This window comes from Natrix helvetica (genome assembly GCF_964273705.1).
Source record: "Natrix helvetica genome assembly, chromosome: 3".
Taxonomy (NCBI): Eukaryota; Metazoa; Chordata; class Lepidosauria; order Squamata; family Natricidae; genus Natrix; species Natrix helvetica.
In genome coordinates, this window is record NC_138549.1 from 104,105,267 (window position 1) to 104,131,278 (window position 26,012).

At 40.2% G+C, this 26,012-nt stretch overlaps 1 protein-coding gene across 2 annotated transcripts in view; it reads right to left on the reverse strand.

Moving 5' to 3' along the window:
- The window catches only part of ROR1 (receptor tyrosine kinase like orphan receptor 1), a 185,801-nt gene that overhangs the window by 46,768 nt on the left and 113,021 nt on the right, over window positions 1-26,012 (reverse strand). For both annotated transcript variants that reach the window (XM_081946485.1, XM_081946486.1), the window contains exon 2: window positions 8,038-8,109. In XM_081946485.1, coding sequence (XP_081802611.1) covers window positions 8,038-8,109 — 72 coding nt within the window. The remainder of the gene's footprint in view (window positions 1-8,037; window positions 8,110-26,012) is intronic.

Sequence of the window (26,012 nt, forward strand, 5' to 3'; positions counted from 1 at the left end):
CTTCAAGAGACCCAGATCTGCAGAAGAAAACTTTGGCCCTCTTTCGTGCTCTCGACCCCGGGGAAGACCTGCTCGCATCTCTTTTGTATTAAACGTGGGAAGCGTTCCTCGGCTTCATTCAATTCAAATTCAGCCTTGAAATACATGCAAGTGAACAGCAGAGAGCTGCGAGTGCGAGCGCCCCCCCCCCAGATGTTGCGCCCGGTGCGGCCGGCCCCCCCCTACGCCACTGGGTGGGGGAGGCTCTTTTCACCCTCCCCAAGCTCCTATAAAGCCTCTGGAGCCTGGAGAGGGCAAAAAAAGCATGTAAAAATAGGGGGGTCGCACGTTGTGCACGCATGCACACTGGGGGGGAGTCGCACATTGCATTATGGGTGCAGCACGCCGGCACATGCCCCCCCTGCGCTCCCCCCTCCCTTGTGGCACGCGAGCCAAAAAAGGTTCGCCATCGCTGAACTAGAGGGAGAAAAGTGATTAGTTTTCAGGCATTATATTCAGAAATAACAATAAGGTAACAACCAGTTAAGGGGATTCAAATGAGTAACAATGTTCCTTTTATTAATTTTATAAGAGTGATCTGCATATTCTTACAGTCAACAATTCCTTCTCTTAATGCTAAAGATAGACAACATTTCTTTTTTTCCCCTCAGCTTTTTTCTAGACAAATTTATCTGGCTGACTGCCAAGGTTAGCCTTTCTTTCTTCTAGTTATCATTGCTACTTCAAGGGCCAAATAGGGTACAGTATATCCAGGTCACCCATATGGTTTCATATAGTTGCATTAGGTAAACTCCAAGCAGAGCCCGTGTTCCCTTGCCATCCAAGATATGACGTTAAAAGAGAGAACGGGCGTGAACATTCATTTCCTCCTAGAAACTGGGGTCCCCAACATCTAGACCAGTGTTTCTCAAACTTGGCGACTTTAAGTCCTGTGGACTTCAACTCCCAGAATTCCCCAGCCAGCTATGCTGGCTGGGGGATTCTGGGAGTTGAAGTCCACAGGACTTAAAGTCGCCAAGTTTGAGAAACACTGATCTAGACGATACCAAGTAATTAAAGACTAGATTAAAATATTTGAAGCTTCTAGAAATTAAGAACTACCTGATATATCCAGGAAAGCTCAATTCAAAGGAGACTTACATTCTTAAAGCAAATGTTATTTTCTGTTACTATAGCATATCCTTTTCCTTGTGTCTGACCAATTTTCTCTACCTACTTATGTTTTGCTTTTATTTTCAACCAGTTTATTTTCTGAATTTTTTTTTAAATTTCCAAAGCTTTGAAACAGTGAAAGTTACTGAGTGGAAAATGGAATTTTCTTTATTTAACATTATATTCTTGATTAAGTAGGAGGCCAAATTGTTTATAAAGAATCATTTTTAAAATGTTATTTGCAATTCAAGCAGTTTGAAATATTTGTGGAAAAACATGAAGAGAAAAAAGAAATGATTATCCAGAAAAATGTATGAAATATCAGACATCACTATATAGTAATTCGTATTTCATTTACTACAAACAAGTATTTGGAAGAAATAATGTATCAAAAAATGTATCTTTTTGTAAACCAGTGAATAAAAACATGGATTTTGGTATCACTGAAATAAGCATATAATATAAGCAGTCATGTGCAAAAAATTCTGTAGGCGTGTATGTGTGTGTGTGTGTGTGTGTGTGTGTATACATGTCTGTTTGTATATGGATGTCTGTTTGTTAAAGATAAATGTTGTGAAGTCAAAGATATGCAGTTAGTCAGTCACTTTATGTTTTGCTTCTTATTAGCCCTTACTTTGCCTTTTAAAGGTCTATTTTTTAAACCAAAAATGTCAGGATATCTGGAACAGAAATGTACAATAAAATGTGTCCCTTGGCCTACTGATCTATTAATCTTTCAACTAAAGCCAGAAAACTGGATGAGCCATGAAAAGGTTATTATATATCGCTACCTTGTGTATAATGGTCAGACATTCATTATCTTCACTGGAGTTTAAACAAAGATGGTGGGAGGAACCAAGCAAAATCCAAAATAAATTGCACATTTTCTGAAACACTTTAGCAGCCTAGTGACTTTAATGACTTTTGTTCTACGACCTTCACATTTCACACCTATATTACTCAGGAATCCACAGTTGAAAAAATATAAATTTTCAAAGACAAGCTCACACACTATCAGCTGAAAAGCAAACAAAAAGAACCAATGTCCTGTAACTAAAAAAAAATTCAAAGTCACAGTAATTTAATTCCTCAGCTACTCATGGGATCCCAGATAGATTTTTTTAAAAAAATGCTAGTCCCTTAACAGCCTCCTAATTTACACAACATTCCTAATAAACAAAAAGAAAATGAAAAATAAACTGTGCATGAATATAAAAATGGTAATTCTACCTTCTTCCACTAAATGTATCAATGATTTTAATTACACGTGTCTGTGTGTCTCAAAATTTTCATGTATGTATGTATGTATGTATGTATGTATGTATGTATGTATAAAAATTCTGAGACGCAGTTCAATTTGGAGAACCTCATATGAAAAGCTGCTCTCAAACTGTGCCATGAGTGGATGAAATTCCAGCACTAAATAAAGAAACTAATACATATGCAGTTTGAAAAGTTATTGCCCTTTTTTTCAAACTTGGGATAGCTTGGGGTCAGGTTACCTGAGGAACCGTCTTTTTCCAAAAGTTTCTACCCATCCAATCTGATCCAACAGATTGGGCATTCTGCAGATCCATCAGCCAAAACACGTCAAGTGGCAGAAACTAGAAAATGAGCATTTTCTACCCCTCCCTTACAGAATATTATTCCCTCAGAGATTAGAATGGTCCCAATCCTGTTGGCTTTTCACATAATTTTAAAAAACTTGGCTATATACCCAGGCTTGGGGCTTGGAACATGTTAAGAAACCTGTTATTTGTCTTTACTGAGAGTTCATTAAGTATGCATGGCAGCTGTTTGTACTTAATTTATTTTATGGAAGTTTTTATTGTTTTAATGTTTTGTAAATTGTGTTAATTATTTTAGCATTCTAGAATTATAAGGTGCCCAAAGTCACTTGGTTGAGTTGGGTGTCTATAAAAATCAAACAAATAAGTGAATGAATGAATAAATGAACAAACAAACGAATATCATGTAAAAAAAGATACTATCAAATAACATGGGTGTCTGTTTCTACCTCCCTAGGTCCACCAATGGCAGAGTCTATAACCGTAAGAAATCTCTTGAAATCTACTCAGCAACAGTACAGAACAAAATAGACTCTGGAAAAATCCCTTCTCAAAGTTGGGGATAATTTGTAGAAATACTCCACAATAGAAGGTCTAGCTTAAGTAGGTTGTAACATTCAAGAGCATTGGCAAGATTTTCTGACAATCACTATCCCAAGGCCAGTACTTCTCAACATTGGCAACTTTGAGATATGTGGACTTCAACTCCCAGAATTCTGCCACCAGCATGCTGAAGATCACACATCTTGCAATTGCTACGGTTGAGAACCACTGCCTTGGGCTATATTTTATAACTTCAATGCAATAATCTCCTACCAAAGTATTTACAGAATTCGTAGAGGTAAAAAAATAAGTGAGAAGGCTAATGCAAAATAAATAAAAGGAAAAATGAGAACAACTGCTACCAATTATTGATATTGGCATTGCTGTGATGAAACCTGCTGCAAGAAAGAGCACTAAGAGATTTGGTTGCTCCTGAGAAATGGCCAAGCTCTTCCATCTCTAAAAGAGGGAAACATTTCATCTGACTGAAATAAATCAATGAAAATGACAAGGAATCCTCTCAAAACTCTATAATTTCAGGCCAGTCAGTGATGTCTTCCCAACTGGAATACTAGCTCAGCTGTGACTGAGAATGTAACTGTATTTTCCATGTAGAGATTTTAGATAACGTGTTTCCCCGAAAATAAGACAGGATCTTATTTTCTTTTGATCCCCGAAATATGGCCTTGGCCTTATTATCGGGGGAAGGGGCTTATTATTTTGGAGCCAGGCTCTTCTGGAACCCGCTCGCAAGAGAGCAGCCACCCAGCAACCCCCCTTTCTAGATGGACAGAGTGCCACTCACCGACCCAGCGGTATCCTGAAGGCGCCAAGCCACGTAAGTGTGGGGAAGAGTGACCGGCACTCATGCAGCTTGGTGCCTTCGGGATACTGCTGGGTAAGTGGCACTCTGCCTGGCTGGAGAGGAGATTGTCCACTGGGCTTATTTTCAGGGCTTATTTGCCCACCCCAAAAATTTGGCATGGCCTTATTTTCACGACATGTCATATTTTGGGGAAAACACAGTAAATAAATGATGATAGCTAGATATAGATGGTAGGTAGGTAGGTAGGTTGGTGGGTAGGCAGAGGGAAAGGGAGAGGGAGAGAGAAAACCATGCTATTAACTTAACAACTGTGGTGATTCACTTATAACAATTGTGGCAAGAAAGGTCGTAAAATGAGGCAAAATTCACTTAACAAACGTCTCACTTAGCAACAGAAATGTTGGGTTCAATTGTGTCATGTGTTGAGGACTAATTGTCATGGATTTTTAATTGAAATTAAATACTGAAATTATTTTGGGAAATGATTGTTTGTACCAATTGTAATAATGCCATGAAACTAAACTTTCCCTTGTCTGAATACTATGAATACTAAGATGGTTACCATCAGAGGTGGTATTCAGTTGGTTCGGACCGGTAGTGGCGACCTGAGGGTGGGCCACCCCCGCCCTGTTTCTATGCCATCCTATTTAGCCACATTTTCTAAGCCACACACATGCGTGCAAGCCATGTGCACCAACAAACCACATGCACGAAAGGCTGCACACAATGTGTGGAAGGTACACGCTCACAAAGCAAGCATGCACGCGGGGGCTAACTGGTGGTAAACATATATGAAAACCACCTCTGGTTACCATTTTTTATTTGTGGGTAAGGTCAGTTACTGTGTATTATTTATCTCTGAACCTTTATAGTTTGTGCCAGAAACAATGATGTTGTAGAGAAAGGAAAAAGGATGTCTAGGGATATGGAGAACATAAATTCTAATATAAAGAGATGGAACAGACTGGTCCCGTTCTTGCAATACATTACTCTCACATTTTTAAGGGTGTCTTAAAATCGCCTTACAATTGCCTGAAAGTTGGATTGCTATTTAGGAAATCTATACTTGAAAAAGGACTCAGAAGAAAAAACAAATGGAATCACTCACAGCCTTGAAAAAAAACCTCTGCAAACAACATAGATTTATGGGTTAATAAATTGTTGCTAATTCTGCCAACAGGAAAGAGGAGAAGAATCTTGACATGTATTTTGCATTTAAAACTTCAACTTTGTCCAAAAATCTAGTTTCCCGGCATTTTGCAATGAACTCTAACCTCAATAGATGAAAGCTAATTGACTACCAGCTGTTCTTATATCTCCATATGGGGTGAATCTTGCTACTCTTTTCATTCTAAGTCAGCAACAATTTGACAAGGACTTTAAAACTGTACGGGTGATTATTTCTGTATATGTATAAACTATAAATGCACACAAATGAAAAGAGACTATAGTAGTATAAGTAGTATAAATTGCAAGTGAGAATTGAGAACCAGGACCGCAAATTCATATAGCTTTATGAATAAGCTCTAGACATTAGGATTCCAGCATGGATTGACCATAATAAGATGGAGGCAAGTAGAAGGATCTGATCACCTCAGGGATTTATATAGTTCTGTAAGTTTAGAAGAACATCTGATGGCCGTGACCAGGGGGGCCTTTTACCAGGTTTGCCTGGTACGTCAGTTGCGCCCCTTCCTGGATCGGGATGCTCTTTGCACAGTCACTCATGCCCTTGTCCTTTCTCGCCTGGACTACTGCAATGCTCTCTACATGGGGCTGCCCTTGAAGAGCACCCGGAGGCTTCAGCTGGTCCAGAATGCGGCCGCGCGGGTTGTCATGGGGGTACCTAAGTGCTCCCATGTTACATCCCTTTTAGGTGGCCTGCACTGGTTGCCGGTTGTTTTCCGGGTGCGATTCAAGGTATTAATTAGGACCTTTAAAGCACTCCGTGGCTTAGGCCTAGGGTACCTGCGAGACCACCTACTGCCACCAGTAGCCTCCCACCGTCCAGTACGATCCCACAGAGTTGGCCTCCTCAGGGTGCCGTCGGCCAGGCAGTGTCGGCTGGTGATGCCCAGGGGGAGAGCCTTCTCTGTGGGAGCGCCTTCCCTCTGGAATGAGCTGCCCCCGGAGCTTCGCATAATCCCCGACCTCCGGTCCTTCCGACGCGCCCTAAAAGTTGGCTTTTCCAGCAAGCCGGCCTGGCCTGTTAATTTTAACTTATTTTAAATGTATTGTTTTTTAAAAAAATTCGGTTTGTTTTTTTGGATATGGATTTAATCTTTTTTAACTTTTGGGATGTGTGTTTTTTAATGTTGTACGCTGCCCTGAGTCCTTTTGGAGAAGGGCGGCATATAAATCCAAATAAACCAAACCAAAACCAAACATTAGGATTCCAGCATGGATTGACCATAATAAGATGGAGGCAAGTAGAAGGATCTGAATCACCTCAGGGATTTATATAGTTCTGTAAGATTTCAATGGTGACTTGCTTAACTGAGCTTTGTGGAATAATGCTCATAAGGGAGGGTAGTCCTACATCCTATCCCAGTGATGGTGAACCTTTTCGGCACCGTGTGCCGAAAAGGGAGCACTTCGGTCAGCAAGTCTTCCAGTTACTGGCATGCATGCCAGCTCTTTCGATTTCTGACACTGCTGCACGCACAAAGTCCAGCTGATTGTCGCATGTCCATGTGCACCAGAAACTCAGAAGAGGAACAAGTGATGCCGCATGTACCAGGTGACATGGTTCCACATGCCACTTTGGACACACGTACCATAGGTTCGCCAACAAGGTCTTAACCCAACCAGTGGCAAATACATTCATTGAAACACCATTGGCTTATGACGTAAGAAGATATGAATGGATCAACCACATTGAATAATTCTGTTGCTTTGCTTTTGTGTTATCTTCCCATGTACTAATGTGTGCTAACCTGAGCAGACAATCTCCTTGGGCAGCAAGACACTAAAACATATTCCTAGCAACTCTGTCTAATTTGGACACATGCCTTTCTGTTCATCCATTGAGAAAACAACCTGACTGACTAGATAACCTGAGGTGATTTATGCCAGAACTGAGGAATGCATGAAGGGGTCAGGTGTATTGCAACCTGGCATTACTACCTAAATTGCTGCTCCCTTTATCCTACTGACTGCTGAGGTTGGTATGTTCACTGGAGATAGAGAGCCATCCTAACAACGGCCAAAAGCTGACCAGCTCCTTAGTGTCCTAAGCTGTCAATGGTGAGATTTCACAGGAAAACTGTGGCAAAAGGATTTTGATGGGTACCATGAGAAAAATATAGCTTCAGAGTGCCTGCCATTTTATCTAGCCCTTAACGATTATCAGAGCTGTCTCATCAATGAGTTATAACTGTTCATTATAGATAGGCAACCTAAAATTCCAGAAGCTTGAAGCCCCAGAAAGACATGCAAGATAGCAATATTTAAGAGAAACAGATATATGTTCATCCATGAAAAAATGTGACTGTAGAGTAACTGGTGCTGAAGTGTGTTCAGTGTTCTTTATGAGTGGTTTCACAAATCCCAAAATATTTTGCATTCTTTATCCCAGGCCATAACGGCTTCATTCCAAATTTCGTACTAAAATCTGCATGCAAAGCAATTCAGATTAAAGCATGTTCCTATTCGATCCAGATTCCAAGAGCCAAAAGATGAAATGTCAGGTGGGTCATAAACTGCTATAATTCACATCCTGGCTTTTAAAAAATCCCAAACATATGGAATGTGTTATTCGTAGTAAAAAGGGAAATCCTCACTTCAGAAGTAACAGACCAAACATCAGATGATAACTTTGTTCTGGCTTTCTTTTTTGCCTCTAACTTTACTAGCAGATTTGTGTATCACTTTGCAAAAATAAAATAAAATAAGGAAAACTTACAGTGTTTAAAATCTAAAATGGCATTTATTTTCTTTTTTATTTACCTTTATCTACTTCATTTGACATGTTCCAATTTGACGTAGGTATTAAATCAGCGGTAGCTGACACATTTGTTGCTGAAAGAAAAGAGAAAAAAAAACCAACGCATGAACATTGTATAAACTAGGGAATATAGGACTCATATATTTTGACAAGAGACTTTTACATGCCAAAAACACATGCACCCCGTTGTTTAGATCTCATGAGTATGCTGTATTGCCAGAATTGTTCAGAGGGTACAATAAATGCAAATACTGTTTATTGAAAAAAATCAATAAAGTTTGGAGATTTCTTGATTGTTAAAGAAACAAATCAGTAAATATCTGGAATGGAAAACGTGGGAGTGTTCTGGTTTTTCTATTTATTTTTGGCAACAGAATACTACTGCAGCATTAATTAATTACTGTGTGTAGAAAAAAATGGGAATTATAGAAATGAAAGAAAAAAATTACAATTAGTCTTTCGGTTTTAAAAATGTAATGAGCCATCAGAGAAGAATTCTAAGAATGGGTAGATGGGAGAGGGTGGAATGACAGATAACCCGCTATACCTCAGAATCGCCTCCAATAATAATGGCCAATACAGGCACCGGGGATAGGGATGATGGGTGGTTCCTTTGCACATTGGGGAATTTAACTGAAGCTTCTTGGAAGAAATTTAAAAGAATACCGATCTTTTTGACCCTGTTTTTTCAACACTCGATTGCTGATTCTATAGACAAGGTGTTAAACTGACGGCCGGCAAGCCGGATACATCACACGCAGGCCGCGTCCACCCCAGCTCCACGAATGGGGAAAAGTCACAAAGAGTCACGTGACAGCAATGGGACACCACGGTTTGACACTCGTCCCTTGCTATAGAGAATGTGGTTCTACTCAAGTATGAGTGCCCATGTTTTTGCTTTTAAAAAATGCACATTGAGGTTGCAGTAAAAGGAGATCACTTCAGTACACAATTGTACTATTTTGAGCAGTGGTGTAATTTAAACAATAATAATTGAAACATTAAACTGTTGGGCAAGTATATTCAGAGAACGAAGTATGGGCCAGGTCTGTAAATTTATCTATGCATTGGGGTTTTTGAACACTTAAATCTGACAATCTATATTAACAGAAGATACCACCAGAAATTCTTTTGATTGCAAAATGTCCTACAAATGAATTAGGTAGAATAAATATTTATTTTAGCTACTGGCAGTGAGTATAAAAATACATTTAATTTGTATAGATTTCATGGTGCTTAAGTAACTCTTGTTTTTACTACATTTTATAGAACAAGGGGGGAAGGAAAGAATAGTAAATCACAAAACATACCACACACACACACACACACAACTTGTTTTTCATATATATTTTATATTATAGTTTAATCAAGAATAAGAAAAATGGGTAGTTAAATATATATTAGTATAAGCAGTACACATTCCTAAAAAGACAGATATTTCTAACTCAATACAATTGGTAAAAATGTGGTAAAAATATAGAAAGAAAGATAACTTCTTCAAACCATTGAAAACTAATATGTCCAGTATAATACTTTTTGCAACTATAAAAACATCCAAAGTGTATTTCCTTTTATTTTCCATACTGTATTTGATTCAAAAGAATGCAAGCATCTATGAAATCAATAAGATTTCTGAACAATGTATGTTGAATAAGTTAAATCTAAAAAGTAACTGTAGCTCACAATCCCATCTTATGAATCAGTTCTGAATACCACATCTCAGCCAACTGAGCCAATTAGCTGAACTTGCCATTCTCAGTTGCCAGTGAAAACATAAATAGACAGATCCCAGGCCAAAGATGGCTGTTACATGAATATACAATCTGATTAGTTACAAGGCCATTACCATAAAAACCATGGTGAGTATCTATTAGAATAGGAAAAATAAGTTATGAGATGAAACCCCCAGTGTACAAAAGTATTTTGCCATTAGATAAACAACTGTTTGGTAAGGCGTCTCTTTCTCTCTCTCTGTCACACCTGCTCTACAATTAGATAAATATCAGAAGAAGAAAAATGTCACACGCAATATATGCAATCTACTAGTTCCACATGAATTGTCTTCAATATTATTAGTATATAGAGGAACCAAGTTACTTAGAAGCAGATTGTATTTGCTTTTGCTTCTGACTTTTTAAAAAACTTTCCATGATGATGTTAATACCAAAAGAAAATTGTTTGATGGCTAGCATATGCCACAAGGCATCTTGTATCTAAGGTGCTACAAGAGTTTTTGTGGATTTTCCTGCAAAAAGGAAGGAGTAAGATAGCTGGAAACTCTATAATTTATACAATTCGTAAGAACCGATGAAACAGGTTTTGTATAAGTAGGCATAACTGTCTTCTACTAATGTCTTGCATCTCTAAAACTTTAATGGTCCTTCAATTAGGATTATAGAGTTTTAAATATAAAACTTAGAAAGCCCGATATAAAGCAAAATAAAAAACAGAACAAAAAAACCCAACTCTTATTTGAGAACATATAACCAACCACATAAGGATTTTTATCAGCTATTATGAAGCATAGTACAAGGTTATATTTTGCTTAGATTTTTGTTTCAGACTGGAATGCTTTACCCAGGAATGAGAACACACACAGAGCTATGAGTCTTTTAAAGCTCACAAGCCTCCTCAAAGTGTGAGTTTGGAGATGTGCTTTAGTGGATGAACTCTGCAGTCAATCATTCCTGAAATACACAAAAAAGAGGTACTTGGCAAAATTGCACAGCTTTAAACCACACTGCTATGTCCTTAATCCACACCAGGTGTGAAGATATTAAAATGCTGGATGTGATACTAGCAAGGACGGCAGAGAATATAAATGCTCTGTAAATTTTTATGCTCATTTTATTTATTTATATATTAAATCAAATTACTATTGGTAGTCTATAGGCTGAAAGTTGAACACCCATGGATAGATTAAATTCCATCCAAACAATCACAACAATGATAACAATAGCTTACATCAACACCCACAAAAAATATAACAATGCAACTATTAAAGAAAAACAAGAGAGGAAATTGAGTAGACACCTATAAAATCTGCTAATGACACAAAGTTGGGAAAGATTGCTACTTTAAATGAGAGATGACACTGGAAGTTCTAGAAAGGATTGAGCAATAACCAAAATGAATAGGATTATAAAGAAATATAAAGTTCTGCATGACAATGGGGAAACTATAAGGCACAAGTTTATAGTTATAGTTTATAGTTTATAGTTTATTTAATTTATAGACCGCCCCCTCTCCCCGTAGGGACTCGGGGCGGTGTACAGACCATTCATAATCAACACAACAGAAAATAACATAAGACATAGAGCAGAAACAACACACACACACTGTCTGTATATAAAACCCCAAAACCAATTTAAATAATTAAAAAACAATTTTAAAACCCGTTTAAAACCCCAATATAAAATTTAAAAAGCCATCCAGGAAAGTTAGTAATAGATGTTAAATACAGTTACGATTATAATTATAATTAGGCCAGACCAGCTACTCGAAACAGGTGGGTCTTGAGTTTCTTGCGGAAGGAGCGGAGATCAGAGGTGGTTCTAATATCGGGGGGGGAGGTCGTTCCAGAGGGTTGGGCCCATCACAGAGAAGGCCCTACTCCTAGGCACCGCCCGCCCACACTGTTTAGCGGATGGTACCCGGAGGAGGCCCTCTCTGTGAGAGCGGATTGGTCGCAGGGATGTATGGGGTAGAATGCGATCCCACAAATAACTAGGTCCCGAGCCATGGAGCGCTTTGAAGATGACGATCAACACCTTGAAACGCACCCGAAAGGCCAAGGTAGCCAGTGCAGCTCGCGCAGGAAAGGTGTTACATGGGAGTACCTAGTACTCCCCATAATAACCCGCGCGGCTGCATTCTGGACCAGCTGGAGCCTTCGGGTGCATCTCAAGGGGAGCCCCATGTAGAGAGCATTACAGTAATCAAGGCGAGAAGTCACTAGGGCATGGGTGACTGTGCAAAGGGCGTCCCGCTCCAGTAAGGGACGCAACTGGCGCACCAGGCGAACCTGGTGGAACGCCCCCCTAGCCACGGCCGTCACATGATCATCTAGCGACAGCCGGGAATCTAGGAGGACGCCCAAATTGCGTACCCTATCCACTGGGGGCAGTTGTTCCCCCCCAATGGCCAGAGATGGAACACATTGGCTAAAGCAGGGCGCCGGTAGCCACAGCCACTCCGTCTTGGAAGGGTTGAGTTTGAGTCTGTTGTCGCCCATCCAGACCCGCACGGCTTCCAGACACCGGGACATCACCTCGACGGCTTCGTTGGGGTGGTTCGGGGTAGAAATGTACAACTGAGCTACGTTCCCTCTAAGGTGCGCGGCTGCGCTAGCGCGCAGGTGGCAAGAAAACACCGTGCAGCAGTTTTCAACTGCCGCGCAGTGATTTCTATTGCCATAGGCTTTGGAAGCTGGGAAGGTCCTTTGCAGGCAGCTAGAACGGGCCGCCTGCAAAGGACTTCCCCAGACTTGCTTTGAGGAGCACGGGGCGACTGAGGCTAGTTGTGAAGCCCCAAAGCCCCCACCGCCACCGGAAGAACTGCTGCCACCTCCTCCTCCTCCTCCTCTAACAGGCAGCACTGCCGGATTTGCCGCCCGGCGCTGCGGCTGAGATGAAGCCGGCAAAGCTCCAGCCGGCATCTTCGCGCGTGGCAGCGGCGCCTCCCCTCTGCTCGGAGCACCTGAGCTCAGCGCTGGGTTACCCCTGCCTGCCCCCTCCTGCTCCTCCGCCGTGCTTTTGAAGAGCCATGAGGCTGCGGGAGACAGTAGGAAGGCGGGGAGGGAGCAGGGGAAAAAAAAGCCTCATGGTTCTTCAAAAGCACGGAGGAGGAAGAGCGGGCACGGGTTACCCAGCGCTGAGCTCAGGAGCAAATCTGGTGGTGCTGTTGGAGGAGGTAGCAGCAGTTATTCTGGTGGCAACTCGTCGGCAACTTCAGCAGCAGCCCTGCCCACAATGAAGAAAGCAGAGATGGAGCAGATCCACGCAGATGACGTCGCTGCAACATGACTGGAGGAGGAATTCTGGGAGTTGAAGTCCACAAGTGTTAAAGCTGTCAGGTTTGAAGAGCTCTGCATTTTTTTTCTAGGGGTGGAAGGGTCTTGTAACTTGACAGCTTTAAGACTTCCATGCTTCAAATGCCAGAGTTCCTGAGCCAACAGGACTGGAAGAGAAATTCTGGGAGTTGAAGTCCACAAGTGTTAAAGCTGTCAGGTTTGAAGACCCCTGGGGGTTTTTTTCCCTAAAGGGTTAGGGGTGCAAGGGTCTTGTAACTTGACAGCTTTAAGAGTTGCGTGCTTCAAATGCCAGAGTTTCTGAGCCAACATTTTGGTTGCTAAGCAGGAGCGTTGTTAAGTGATACTGATATTATATAACACTTTGAATTAAGCGGGTACCTTGAAGAAACATAACTTTGAGTTTCAAATAATACTGATTTCGTTGTTGTCTTAGGTGACATCTGTGAAAAAAATTCGGGTGCTCAGGCATGAAAATGTGCCGCTCAAACACTATACTTTTCTGCTCACATCGAAAAAAAATTAGAGGGAACATTGCAACTGAGTGTCATCTGCATACAGATGGCACTCAACCCCGAATCCTCGAATGATCTCGCCCAGCGGTTTCATGTATGTGTTGAACAGGAGAGGGGAGAGGACCGACCCCTGTGGCACTCCACACGTGAGCGGCCTCAGGGTCGATCTCTGCTCTCCCGCCAACACACATTGCGTCCGACCGGAGAGGAAGGAGAACCACCGCAAAACGGTGCCCCTCACCCCCATCCCCTCCAGACGACGCAATAGGATACCATGGTCGATGGTATCGAAAGCCGCTGAGAGGTCTAACAGGACTAAGATGGAGGAACAGCCCCCATCTTTCGCCCTCCAGAGATCATCCACCAACGCGACCAAAGCCGTCTCTGTGGAGTGACCCGGTCGGAAACCGGACTGGCGCGGGTCTAGATAAGTAATTTCCTCCAGGTGTCGAGGGAACTGCTGCGCCACCACACTCTCAACAACCTTCGCTAAGAAGGGAAGGTTGGAGACAGGACGATAATTGGCTAACTCAACTGGGTCTAGGGAAGGCCTCTTAAGTAGGGACCTCACCACCGCCTCTTTCAAGGCGGTTGGCAGGAACCCCTCCTCCAGCGAGGCGTTCACCAGACCCAGGAGCCAGTCACGTGTAACCTCCCAGGTTGCCAGTACAAGCCAGGAGGGGCATGGGTCCAATAAACATGTGGTGGCCCACAGTCGCCCATGTAGCCTGTCCAAATCCTCGGCGGCAACAGAGTCAAACTCCTCCCAGATAGGTACCTCAAGACTCGCCTCCGGTGTCTCCTCACGATCACTGAAGGGGACCCATTCGCTCCGGATCTGAGCGATTTTGTCCTGCAGATATTCCCCAAATTCCTCTGTCCTCCCCTGTAAAGGGGCTTCCCGCGACCTCTGTGAAAGGAGGGAGCGGGTCACCCGGAACAGGGCAGCAGGGCGGTTTTCTGCAGATGCAATAAGGGTGGCATAATATCGACGTTTAGCCACCCTTAGTGCCACAAGGTAGGTCCGTAAATGGGCTCTTACCTGTGTTCGGTCAGATTCGGCACGAGAGGATCTCCATCTGCTCTCTAGGCGTCTCTTGTGGCGCTTCATCACCCTCAGCTCCTCGGAAAACCAAGGGGCCAGGGTGGTTCGCTGCCACCGGAGAGGCCGCAAGGGCGCTACCCGGTCCAAGGCCCCGGCCGCCGCACTGTTCCATGCGGCCACCAGGTCCTCCGTCCGGGAGCGGGTCAGGGCAACAGGAGGTGGCCCAAGCTCCGTCTGGAACCTATCTGGTTCCATCAGTCGCCTGGGGCGGAACCATCTAAGATCTTCTGGTTCCGCCTCCCCATGATGGGGGGTGGCGTCAGGGAAGTCCAGCCGGAGAAGCGAGTGATCTGACCATGACAGGGGAGTGATCACCTGATCCCCTATTCCCAGATCACTCTTCCATCGACCAGAGATAAAAACAAGGTCCAGCATGTGTCCTCCCTCGTGTGTGGGGCCCTGAATTATTTGGGTCAGGTCCAAGGCTGTCATGGAAGCCATGAACTCCTGGGCTACCTCGGATGATTCACCCGTCGATGGCAAGTTGAAGTCCCCCATGACTAATAGTCTAGGGGTCTCAACTGCCACCTCCGCAATCACCTCGAGGAGCTCTGGCAGGGCCGCTGAAGCATAGCGAGGAGCCAAGTATGCAATCAGCAGGCCCAACTGACTCCCTGAGCCCCATCTCACACCTAGAGTCTCATTTCTCTTTCTTTAGAGACCTATTGGAAGTCTGAATAGTAATGTGTTTATCTGAACCTGGATGGCATTTAGTCAGAGCTTCTCTAGTGGATTCTGCAAGCTTTAGTGGACTTGAACAACTTCACAATCCTTTGCAAGTCTCTGAGTGTAGATGAACGATAACTTTTAGTTTTCACCTAAACTTTCCTTAAAAAATAAAAAATAAAAACTTTAGCTCTTCTAGTCTGTAGAGATTCTCAGTCATCCAGGTCATGGTTGTCCCAAAGGTGCTTTTTTCAGGAGGCAACTGGACTTTCTGTTTTTCTTTGAAGACATGTACATGCACAAACACCCATTGCTCGCAGGAGTGGGACCACAAGTGCCTGGGACACTTGCGCGAGTGGCGCTGTTCTTTTGCACACATGCACATGCATCAGCCAGCTACTCATGTGACCCAGTGGCCAATAGGATGCAGCCCAGTAGTGGGCCGTGGGCCACAGGTTGTGGACCCCAGTTCAAGAATACAAAATTTAAAGAAAACCATTGCGCATACTATTTTGCAAGTTCGTATTTGAAAAAAATCTAACCATTAATAAGTGCAATTTGGAAAAGGAGTATCTTGTTTTGGAAGGAAGTGATCACTGTCTCATTAAAAAATAAAAACAGGATTTCAATGACATGGCTAGGGCAGTAGTTGAAAAACACTTGGGAAAAAAAATAGGGAAAGCAACATAGCAGAAGTTCATTGCTGTTTAAACTCATATCTGTACAGTATTGTTAAGGCCTACTTTTCTGGGAGAAAGTACTATTGTGCACAAAATCTCACTAGAAATATTTAAGCCATTTGACCCTATAGTAATAGTGCAATTTAACTATTAAAAGTATTTGTCACTCTAAATTTATAGCTCTTTTCTATGAAGAACATTCTTTCTCTGTTTACTATTGACTAATACTTGCTCTGTCAGTGTACTTCCTAAAAATTCTTATGTATTGTGATAATATACTTTTTGTGGGAAGGAAGATAGGTATATTATGTCAGGCCTAGTGGGCACAATCTAAGATTTAATTGCAAACTTTAGGTAAATTCACCAAACAAGCTGAAAGAAGTCAAGGAAAAAATGTTTTCAATTTGTTTGGGGGAAAATAGAATTTAGGCTTCAGATCTATCCACTGAGAAATAATAGCAGACATATATACTGTAACAATCTTAAGACCAAGTCTGTCAGGCCTGTTATCTAGATGTTTCTCTGTCCTATTAAAAATGATGGATCTATTCTCTGATTCTATCTGAATTTTTTAATATTAAATGTGTAACCAGGCATAACGTATACACTTAAGGGGAAAACTACGTGGTGTAGTTGAAAGTTCACTTTTGTGTGTTTACTGAAATGCAAAAGTGTGTCAAACAGCAGGACATACAAGTTAAGGAAGCAGATGGAGAAATAAAAATACTAAAGATGATACGTTGTACTGCCAAATAAGTCTCAATGTGTTTTGAAGAGAATATCTTTGTTATGTCAAGAGAATATTCCCATACAAGCAACACTCAAAACTTTGGAACCTGCTTTGATGCATATAAGTATCTTTTTTTTTTCTTTATGAAATGTAAAAAGATTTATACTTATAGTGTGAAAGTGGGGTAAATAGTCCAATTATACCCTTTTTCTTTCCAAGAAATTCTTCCATGCTTTACAATTTACACTATTTTTTCCAAGATGACGGAAACATTGCAGGAGGCTAGATCATTTTCCTGACATACCACGTGTGTCAAAACTGCAAAAACAGAGAGCCAGAATATATTCAATACATCAAGTTTATACTGATGAGACTAACTTCATTTCTTCTTGGTTTTCTTGTTCACTGGTATCAACTGCATACAATGAATCCTGAATATAATAACTTAGGTAAAGGTAAAGGTTCCCTTCGTACTATGTGCTAGTCATTCCCCACTTTAAGGGGCGGTGCTTATCTTCATTTCAAAGCCGAAGAGCCAGTGCTGTCCGAAGACGTCTCCGTGGTCATGTGGCCAGCAAGACTCAACACCGAAGGTGCACGGAACGCTATATAATAACTTAATGAAGTCCAATTCTCAAGTTATTCTATCACTGTATAGGCATCTCAATATTATGCTTTATAATTCTGAACAATAAACTATACAGAGAAAGGGGAAAATTACCACCCAACAGAGAGCTTTGCCTCTTCTTTTTCTGGAACAATTCTGGTAGATTCTCATGAATAGAAGACATCAAACACCCACAAGTGTATAATTTCAACATTTGTAATGGTAACTCTCAATGAATATTGATGGAAATAAACATTTCTCAATGATTTTCTGGTGGTAAAAAGTAAAAGTGTCTTCTTATATCACATAGCCAGGGAGTGCAGTTTAGGATTGCATTATCAAATACAGCAACATTTCTCTCTTGTACAATCAAGAAAAGCAACCACTGTTTTGAAATTTATAAAGCAATAAAAACTTTTAAACCTAAAAATGTTTTAAAACAGAGATTTGGTTGCTTTTGCTCCACAGCACAAATAATGTCAAAATATATTTTGCTGTTACAGATGTTAAATAAATCTTTTAAGCAAACTCATTTGGAGTATTTTAGAAATGATTAATTTTCAAATTAACATCTATGCTACCTAAATATTTTGTGAAAAGCTGAAAGATTACGTATTCCATTGTAGGAATGGACATTTTCTCAAATCACATTTTATGTCTGTGTTCTCACTGAAGCATTATAATTTACTTTGGTAGTTTTCAAATCCTTTAGAAGATTTCTGGATAAAGGGCTGCATGAGAGAATGAAAAAACTATTCAAGCAATGGATATACTTTTGTTGGCAAACACCAGCACTGGATAGAATCTGAAGATTGCTTAAAAAAATAAATGACAACGAAGGATTGAATATCCATTAAAAGACAACCACTGAGCTGGACAGCGAAAACATGAAAATCATTCACTGAGAGATAAGGAAACAGATACAAAACTCTAAACAAGGCCCAAATCCCTTGTCTTTGACATTGCAAAATTGCGAACCAGCAAGGCATTCCAAAATACCATGGGAAGAACATTTTTCTAAACATCACAGAACGAACAGAAACATTGTTATTGTGGGATAATCCCATGTGAATTTGATATGAATTCCTGTATTTGTAATGTTTTTTTAAATAATTGTTAACATATCGATTCAGTGAGAAGTAATAAATTATTGAGCATATTGCATTAATGTCTCTGAGCTATTATATATACAGGGTTTAACTCTGAAGCCTTCCCACCTTACATTCTTCAACGTTTATAGCAACTTAAGTCTCTTCATCCATACCATGATAAACTATAATCTACATAAAATTAGTAACTGTTTCTCTATTCAAGATACCCTATTTCCTGAAAAACAATCTATTTTTACAAAAACTCTTACGAATGCTGACAACCAAGATGAAGTGTAAAATTCCTAAGAAGCACGATATAACAGGTGGGGAAACCATATTTTATTTTTTAGTATGGCATTGAGAAATGTATGGATCTTCGCTGTATGTGTCATGATTTTTAGAGAAAATGTTATGACAAACTGAACTATGGAATATTTTGTGCTGGAACTGAAGGCTGATTGCTGTATGTGTTGAGAATGGCACCTGATGAAATTAATACATCAATTACTTAGCACATCATGCAATTTTCAGCAGGAGAAAGAGGGGGTTTTCTGAGGTCCCTTTGATTATTTAATATGTCTATGTATAAAAATGTAAAGAATATTATGTTTTGATCTAGACCCCATATGTTTTAGGAAGGATAGTAACCAATATGATAAATGGTTTGGAAAGAAAACTTATGAGAAACCATTGGAAGCTTGAAGTGTTTAGTCTAGAGAAAACTATGGACAGACATAATATTGCATACATCTTAAGACACCTGTCATAGAAGATGGGGAAGAACTATTCAGAGCTAGATCAATAAATGGATTTTAATTGCAAAGATCTAATATTTTATGATAGTAAGAGATTTTTAATCATGAAACAGACTTGCTTTGATAAGGGTTGGACTCTGGATACCAAAGTCCCTGGAGATATTGTTGGGGATGCTATGGGTTACTGCAGTGGGCAAGCATTTAGATTAGGTCACTGTTTCTCAACATTGACAACCTTAAGGTGTGTGGATTTCATCTCTTAGAATTCCCTAGCCAGTTCTCTCCATACTGACCAAGGAATTCTGGGTGCTGAAATCTACATACCTTAAACTTACCAAGGTTGAGAAATATTGGAGTAGGTAAACTCAATGTCTTTTTCAACACTTATGTTCTAAGATTTGTTTGTTCATTGAGTTTACATGCCACCTTTCTCTCTCATGAACTCAAGACAGTGTTATAAATTTATAATTCATGTTTTAGTGATATTAGAGCTATACTGGCTGAGGTTTTTTTTTTGTATTGTACTTTTCTATACAAACAATGCAAAGTTGATAATTGAGAACTTGAATGAATCACAATAAACGCTACTCTATTGTCAGACCATGATGCAATGAGGAGTGAAGTGACTGTAATATCTTTATTTTTTGTTACATTCATTTTGATCACAAGGATAAAAAAGCATGAAAACAGAACAGTGAACAGTTCTGGTGTTAATTAGATTTAGCTGCATTTCTTTTCTTTTCTCATTTAATTTTTCTGGTTCACTATTTATTCTTATTTTTTGTTGCCTTGCACATTTCTTATCCTGAAAGGGAGTACCTTGATGGCTATGCATGCAGAGCTGTACTAACTCTGAAGTTTTTCTCCAAATAAAAGAGGGTTAATATCAAAGTCATCCAAAAAGCAATAACATTAGTTATTAGCATATTATCCCTTTCTAATCAATAATTTTAGCATTGTGATTGTGGGAATGTATTGTTTTGTAGTTTGTTTCTATATGAAAGCTGTCTTGAAAGGGTTTTATTCTGAAACATGACTTATGGATAGATGAAAGATAATAATTAAATAAAATAATAAAGAAATACAGTGCATTAAGAAAGTATTCAGACCCCCTTCACTTTTGTCACTTTTGTTTTTTTCTCATTAATCTACCCTCAGTACCCCATAATGACAAAGTGAAAACAGAGTTTTAGAAATGTCTGTAAGTTTATTAAAAAGAAAAAAACCTGAAATATCATATTGGGAGACCTTACACTTGGCACTTTGTTGAAGGACCTTGGTAGCAATTATAGCTGCAAGTCTTTTGGAGAAAGACATGACAGGTTTTGCGCTCCTGGATTGGGAGATTTTTCTGCCATTCTTGCAAATTCTCTCAAACTCAGTCAGGTTGGATGGTAGCAATCAGTGGACAGCCATTTTCAAGTCCCCCCAGAAATGTTCAATAGGTTTCAAGTCAGGGCTCTTGCTGGGCCACTCTAGGACATTCACAGAGTTGTCCCTAAGCCACTCCTGTGTTGTCTTGGCTGTGTGCTTAGAATTGTTGTCATGTTGGAAAGTGAACCTTCGGCCCAATATGAGGTCTTGAGCACTGTGAAACAGATTTTCTAAGGGTATTTCACTCCATTCAGTTTTCCCTCAATCCTGACCAGTCTCCCAGTTCCTGCTGCTGAAAAACACCCCAGACCATGATGCTGCCACCACCATGCTTCACCATTGGGATGATATTGGGCAGGTGATGAGCAATGTCTAATTTCCTCCAGACATAACACTTAGAATTGAGGCCAAACAATCGTAATTTTATCAGACCAGAGAATCTTGCTTCTCACAGTTTGAAAATCCTTCAGGTGCTTTTTTGCGAATTCCAAACAGGCTTTCATGCATTTTGAACTGGGGAGAGGCTTCCGTCACCTCTTTTATTAAGTCCCTTCTTTCCCGATTGCTTAGTTTGACCGGGCAACCAGCTCTTGGAAGAGTCCTGGTTGTGCCAAACTTCTTCCATTTTAGAATTATGGAAGCCACTATGCTCTTAGGAACCTTCAGTGCAGTAGAAATTTTTATTGTAGCCTTCCCCAGATCTATGTCTTGCAATAATCTGGTCTCTGAGCTCTGCAGACAGTTCCTTTGACCTCATGGCTTTTGCTCGGCTACAGTATGCGTTGTCAGCTGTGAGGCCTTCTATAGAAATGCGTGTGCCTTTCCAAATCATGTCCAATCAATGTAATTTATGATTGGAACACTTATGCCAATGAGATATTTCACTTTTTTCTTTTTAATCAATTTACAGACATTTCTAAAATTCTATTTTCACTTTGCCATTATGGGGTACTGAGTGTAGATTAATGAGAAAAAAATGAATTCCAACAACTCTAGAATCTGGATGCAGCATAACAAAATTGACAAAACGTGAAGGCACTGTAAATGGTGCTTGTAATCTTGAGACTGAAAAACAGCAGAAAACCAATGACAAATCACCAAAATTCAATAAGTCTGCTTAAAATTAACTAACTGTTTTATTCCTCAGGACATTGGATCATCACTTAGGGCAGATGGCTGTCAATCTATAGTTAAGAAATAGAACCATGGTAAAATTTAGAAGACCTATGGTGAGGCAAACTATATTTCACCTATTTTTTTTAAAACAATATTCTGCCAAAATAGAAAATGGTATGTCAGCCAAAGTAATTTCTAGGTGAGTCATACATGGAGACTAGATCAAAACTACTTTAGGGCAAACCTGTTCTTACTAACAAAATGAAAGCCATTTCTTGTTCCTGTCTGATTTGCAGTTAGATGGTTATGCCTGCAGGCAATTATCTATTTAAACGTTTAAAGAAAAGAGAATAGTGAAAGCTTTATTCTCTACTTTTAATGTGATTCAGACATGTTGGCTGGCACTGTAATAGGTTGGGACAGGAGCCTAGTCGCTTTAGTGGAATTATTCTATCTGTGGCCCAGCATTCATACTGGGCTGAATTTTAGATTTCTCACAGAAATGTTGCTAAAGAGAAGAATGGCTGGGTTAAGTGGTTATTGCTACATCTGGGTGTTTCAATTATTTTACCCAATCACTTATTGTTAGAAAAATAAAAAGGGGAACTTCCCTCTGGGACGGAGAAATGCATGCTAGCAGATATAAATCAGAGGCAATTTAAGTTAGTCCGTTGTAATGATAATTCTGTTATTCTGGTGTCATAATTGCTTGGCTTCCTTTTATTTATTTTTATTCCCGGAACAGTCTCTCACTTATCTACCGTTTGTTGTAACATGGCTAATTACCCGCTTGGAGGTTCTCTCAGCATTGCCATATAAGAGAGTTAACTCCTTTAGTGCTGGATTATATTATTTTGTCAATCACCTATTAGAGTGTACTTCTATTGCATTTTAAATCAGTGAATATATTTATAACTCTTACTCATTTAGGATGAACCTTTTTTCATCATATATAGACTGAAAGCTTTTAACCAACATCTACAAGCTGAAAGATGAGGATTTTTTGGTTCTTCTATCAAGCATCTTGAGAAGGATCTTTTGAAGAAACCAGGTATAGGGTTTCAGTCAACACGCATGGGTAGACAATAGGACAAGCTTAGCAAAGGAGACTGCTCAGTGTCTAACCTCCTTGCACTAGTTTGTATGTCATAGATGCTGACCTATTCCTACTAGGAACACAAACTGAAATAGGGGAGAAAATGGTAAGTGAGCACCTGTCTACCCTAGACGAGTTCAAATCACCAGGACCGGATAGAGTACACCCCAGGGTTCTGAAGGAACTGGCAGACGAGATCTCAGAACCACTGAACTATATCTTTCAGAGATCCTGGAGCACCGGGGAACTACCAGAGGACTAGAAAAGAGCTGATGTGGTTCCCATCTTCAAAAAAGGGAAAAAATTAGATCCAGGAAACTACAGACCTATCAGCCTGACCTCAATACCAGGAAAGATTCTGAAAAAAATAATCAAGCAACGAATTTGCGAACACCTAGAAGCAAACAAAGTAATAGCCAAAAGCCAACATGGATTTGTCAAAAACAGATCATGCCAGACTAATCTTATTGCATTCTTTGATAATGTGACAAAATTAGTGGACCAGAGGAATGCCGTCGATATAGTTTACTTGGACTTCAGTAAGGCTTTTGATAAGGTAGACCATAACCTACTACTAGATAAAGTAGAAGAATGTGGGTTGGACAGCATCACCACCAGATGGATTCGTAACTGGCTGACCAACCGCACTCAACGTGTAGTTCTCAATGGAACTGCATCTACATGGAGGGAAGTATGCAGTGGAGTACCCCAAGGCTCTGTTTTAGGTCCAGTACTCTTCAACATCTTCATCAATGATTTGGATGAGGGAATAAATGGGGAACTCATCAAATTTGCAGATGATACCAAGCTGGCAGGAATAGCCAACACTCCAGAAGATAGGCTTAAGATACAGAAGGATCTTGACAAACTTGAACATTGGGCACTATCTAATAAAATGAAATTCAATGGTGAAAAGAGTAAGGTTCTACATTTAGGCAACAAAAACGGAATGCACAGGTACAGTATAGGTGATACCATGCTCAATAGTAGTAACTGTGAGAGGGATCTTGGAGTCCTAGTGGACAACCATTTAAATATGAGCCAGCAGTGTGCAGCAGCTGCCAAAAAAGCCAACACAGTTCTAGGCTGCATCAACAGAGGGATAGAATCAAGATCACGTGAAGCGTTAATACCACCTTATAATGCCTTGGTAAGGCCACACTTGGAGTATTGCATTCAGTTTTGGTTGCCACGATGTAGAAAAGATGTGGAAACTCTAGAAAGAGTGCAGAGAAGAGCAACAAGGATGATTAGGGGACTGGAGACTAAAACATATGAAGAACGGTTGCAGGAACTGGGTATGTCTAGCTTAAGAGAAAGAAGGACTAGGGGAGACATGATAGCATTGTTCCAATATCTCAGGGGTTGCCACAAAGAAGAGGGAGTCAAATTGTTCTCCAAGGCACCTGAGGGTAGAACAAGAAGCAATGGGTGGAAACTAATCAAGGAGAGAAGCAACTTAGAACGGAGGAGAAATTTCCTGACAGTTAGAACAATCAATCAGTGGAACAGCTTGCCTCCAGAAGTTGTGAACGCCCCAACACTGGAAGTCTTTAAGAAGATGTTGGATAGCTATTTGTCTGAAACGGTATAGGATTTCCTGCCTAGGCAGGGGGTTGGACTAGAAGACCTCCAAGGTCCCTTCCAACTCTACTATTGTATTGTATTGTATTACTACATTACAATGTTTGGAAAAGAGGCAAGGATCAATGGAAGGCCTACTACCACCTGTGTCCTCAAAGAAGTGACAGGAGATGGCAGTCGACCAGGGTCAGCACTGCTGAGCCTACCAAGGATATAGCAGTTACAAATATGCCAAATATTGACCCCAGCCCTTACAAACATCAAATCTGATACAAATTTCTTTGTTGTTCTTCAGTCACTAAGTTGTGTCTAGATTCATGAATCATAGCATACCAGATCCCCATCTTCCACTGTCTCCCAGAATTTGCTGAAATTCATGCTCAGGGCGTTGATGACAATATATAACCATCTCATCCTCTGCCTTCCTCTTTTCCCCTGGCCATGGATGGATGGATGATAGATAGATCGATAGACAGATAGATAGATGATAGACAGACAGACAGATAACAGACAGAACTCTTTTTCATCATAGTATAGAAAATGTAGCAGATTCTGTGATGTTTTTTGTGTATGACCTGGAACAATTAGATATAAATGGGGTTAGAGTATTGATGACTATATACTGTACATTTTCTGTGAAATTAAGAAAGTATGTAACTAAAGTAATAACTATAGGCAGTCCTTGACAATTGAGCCGAAACTTTCTATTGCTGTGCATATTATTGAGTTTTGCCCCATTTTTGTGATCTTTCTTGCCACTGTTGTTAAGTGAATAACTGTAGTTAAGTTAGTAACACAGTTGTTAAATGAATCTGGCTTTCCCATTGATTTTGCTTGTTAGAAAGTTGCAAACGGTGATCACATGAACCCGGGACACTACAACTATTATAAATATAAACTAGTTGCCAAGTGTCCACATTTCGATTATGTGACCATGAGGAAGCTGCAATGGTTGCAAATGTGTAAATTGGTCACAAGTCACCTTTTTCAGTGCCATTGTTACTTTGAATGGTCACTGAACAAATGGTTTTAAGTCTAGGACTAACCTGTAGTCATGATCAGTTATTGCCAACAACAGATACATTCACAATAAGCTGGTTTTAGTCTTTTTCAGCTGCTTAATTCTTCCTACATAAAAAATTTCTTCCATTTGTCTGCAGAAATCAAAGCTTAGGATCAGAGCAGTTTTTTCAGAAAGAGATTACTTAAAACAAACAAAGGCTCTGTTAATGAACAGGCAAGCAAATTGTATTTAAAGGCTTCAGATTCCCTTAAAAATATGCTTTGAAGAAAGAAATGAAATATCAGTTAAGGGCCTTATCTAGTAATGCATTTTGAAAAGTTCATCTTCCAAATCTACTTAAATTAAAAATATGGTATTACGGGTTGAAGAAGTCACACAGAGTTCATGGTTTGGAATAAATAAACATAGATGGTTGGTATTAAGTGTTGAAGTCTCACTTGATATGGCATTCATGATTACCCGTTATTCCCGTTTGTTAAAACTTTTAATAGGGCTTAAACACTGAAATCTGAAAACAAAATGCAAGAGCAAGATTTTTTAAAAATAATTCAACCTAGTCTGGATTTCATCCATGGTGTTTTCTTAGTCATTACTTTTGTCCCTGC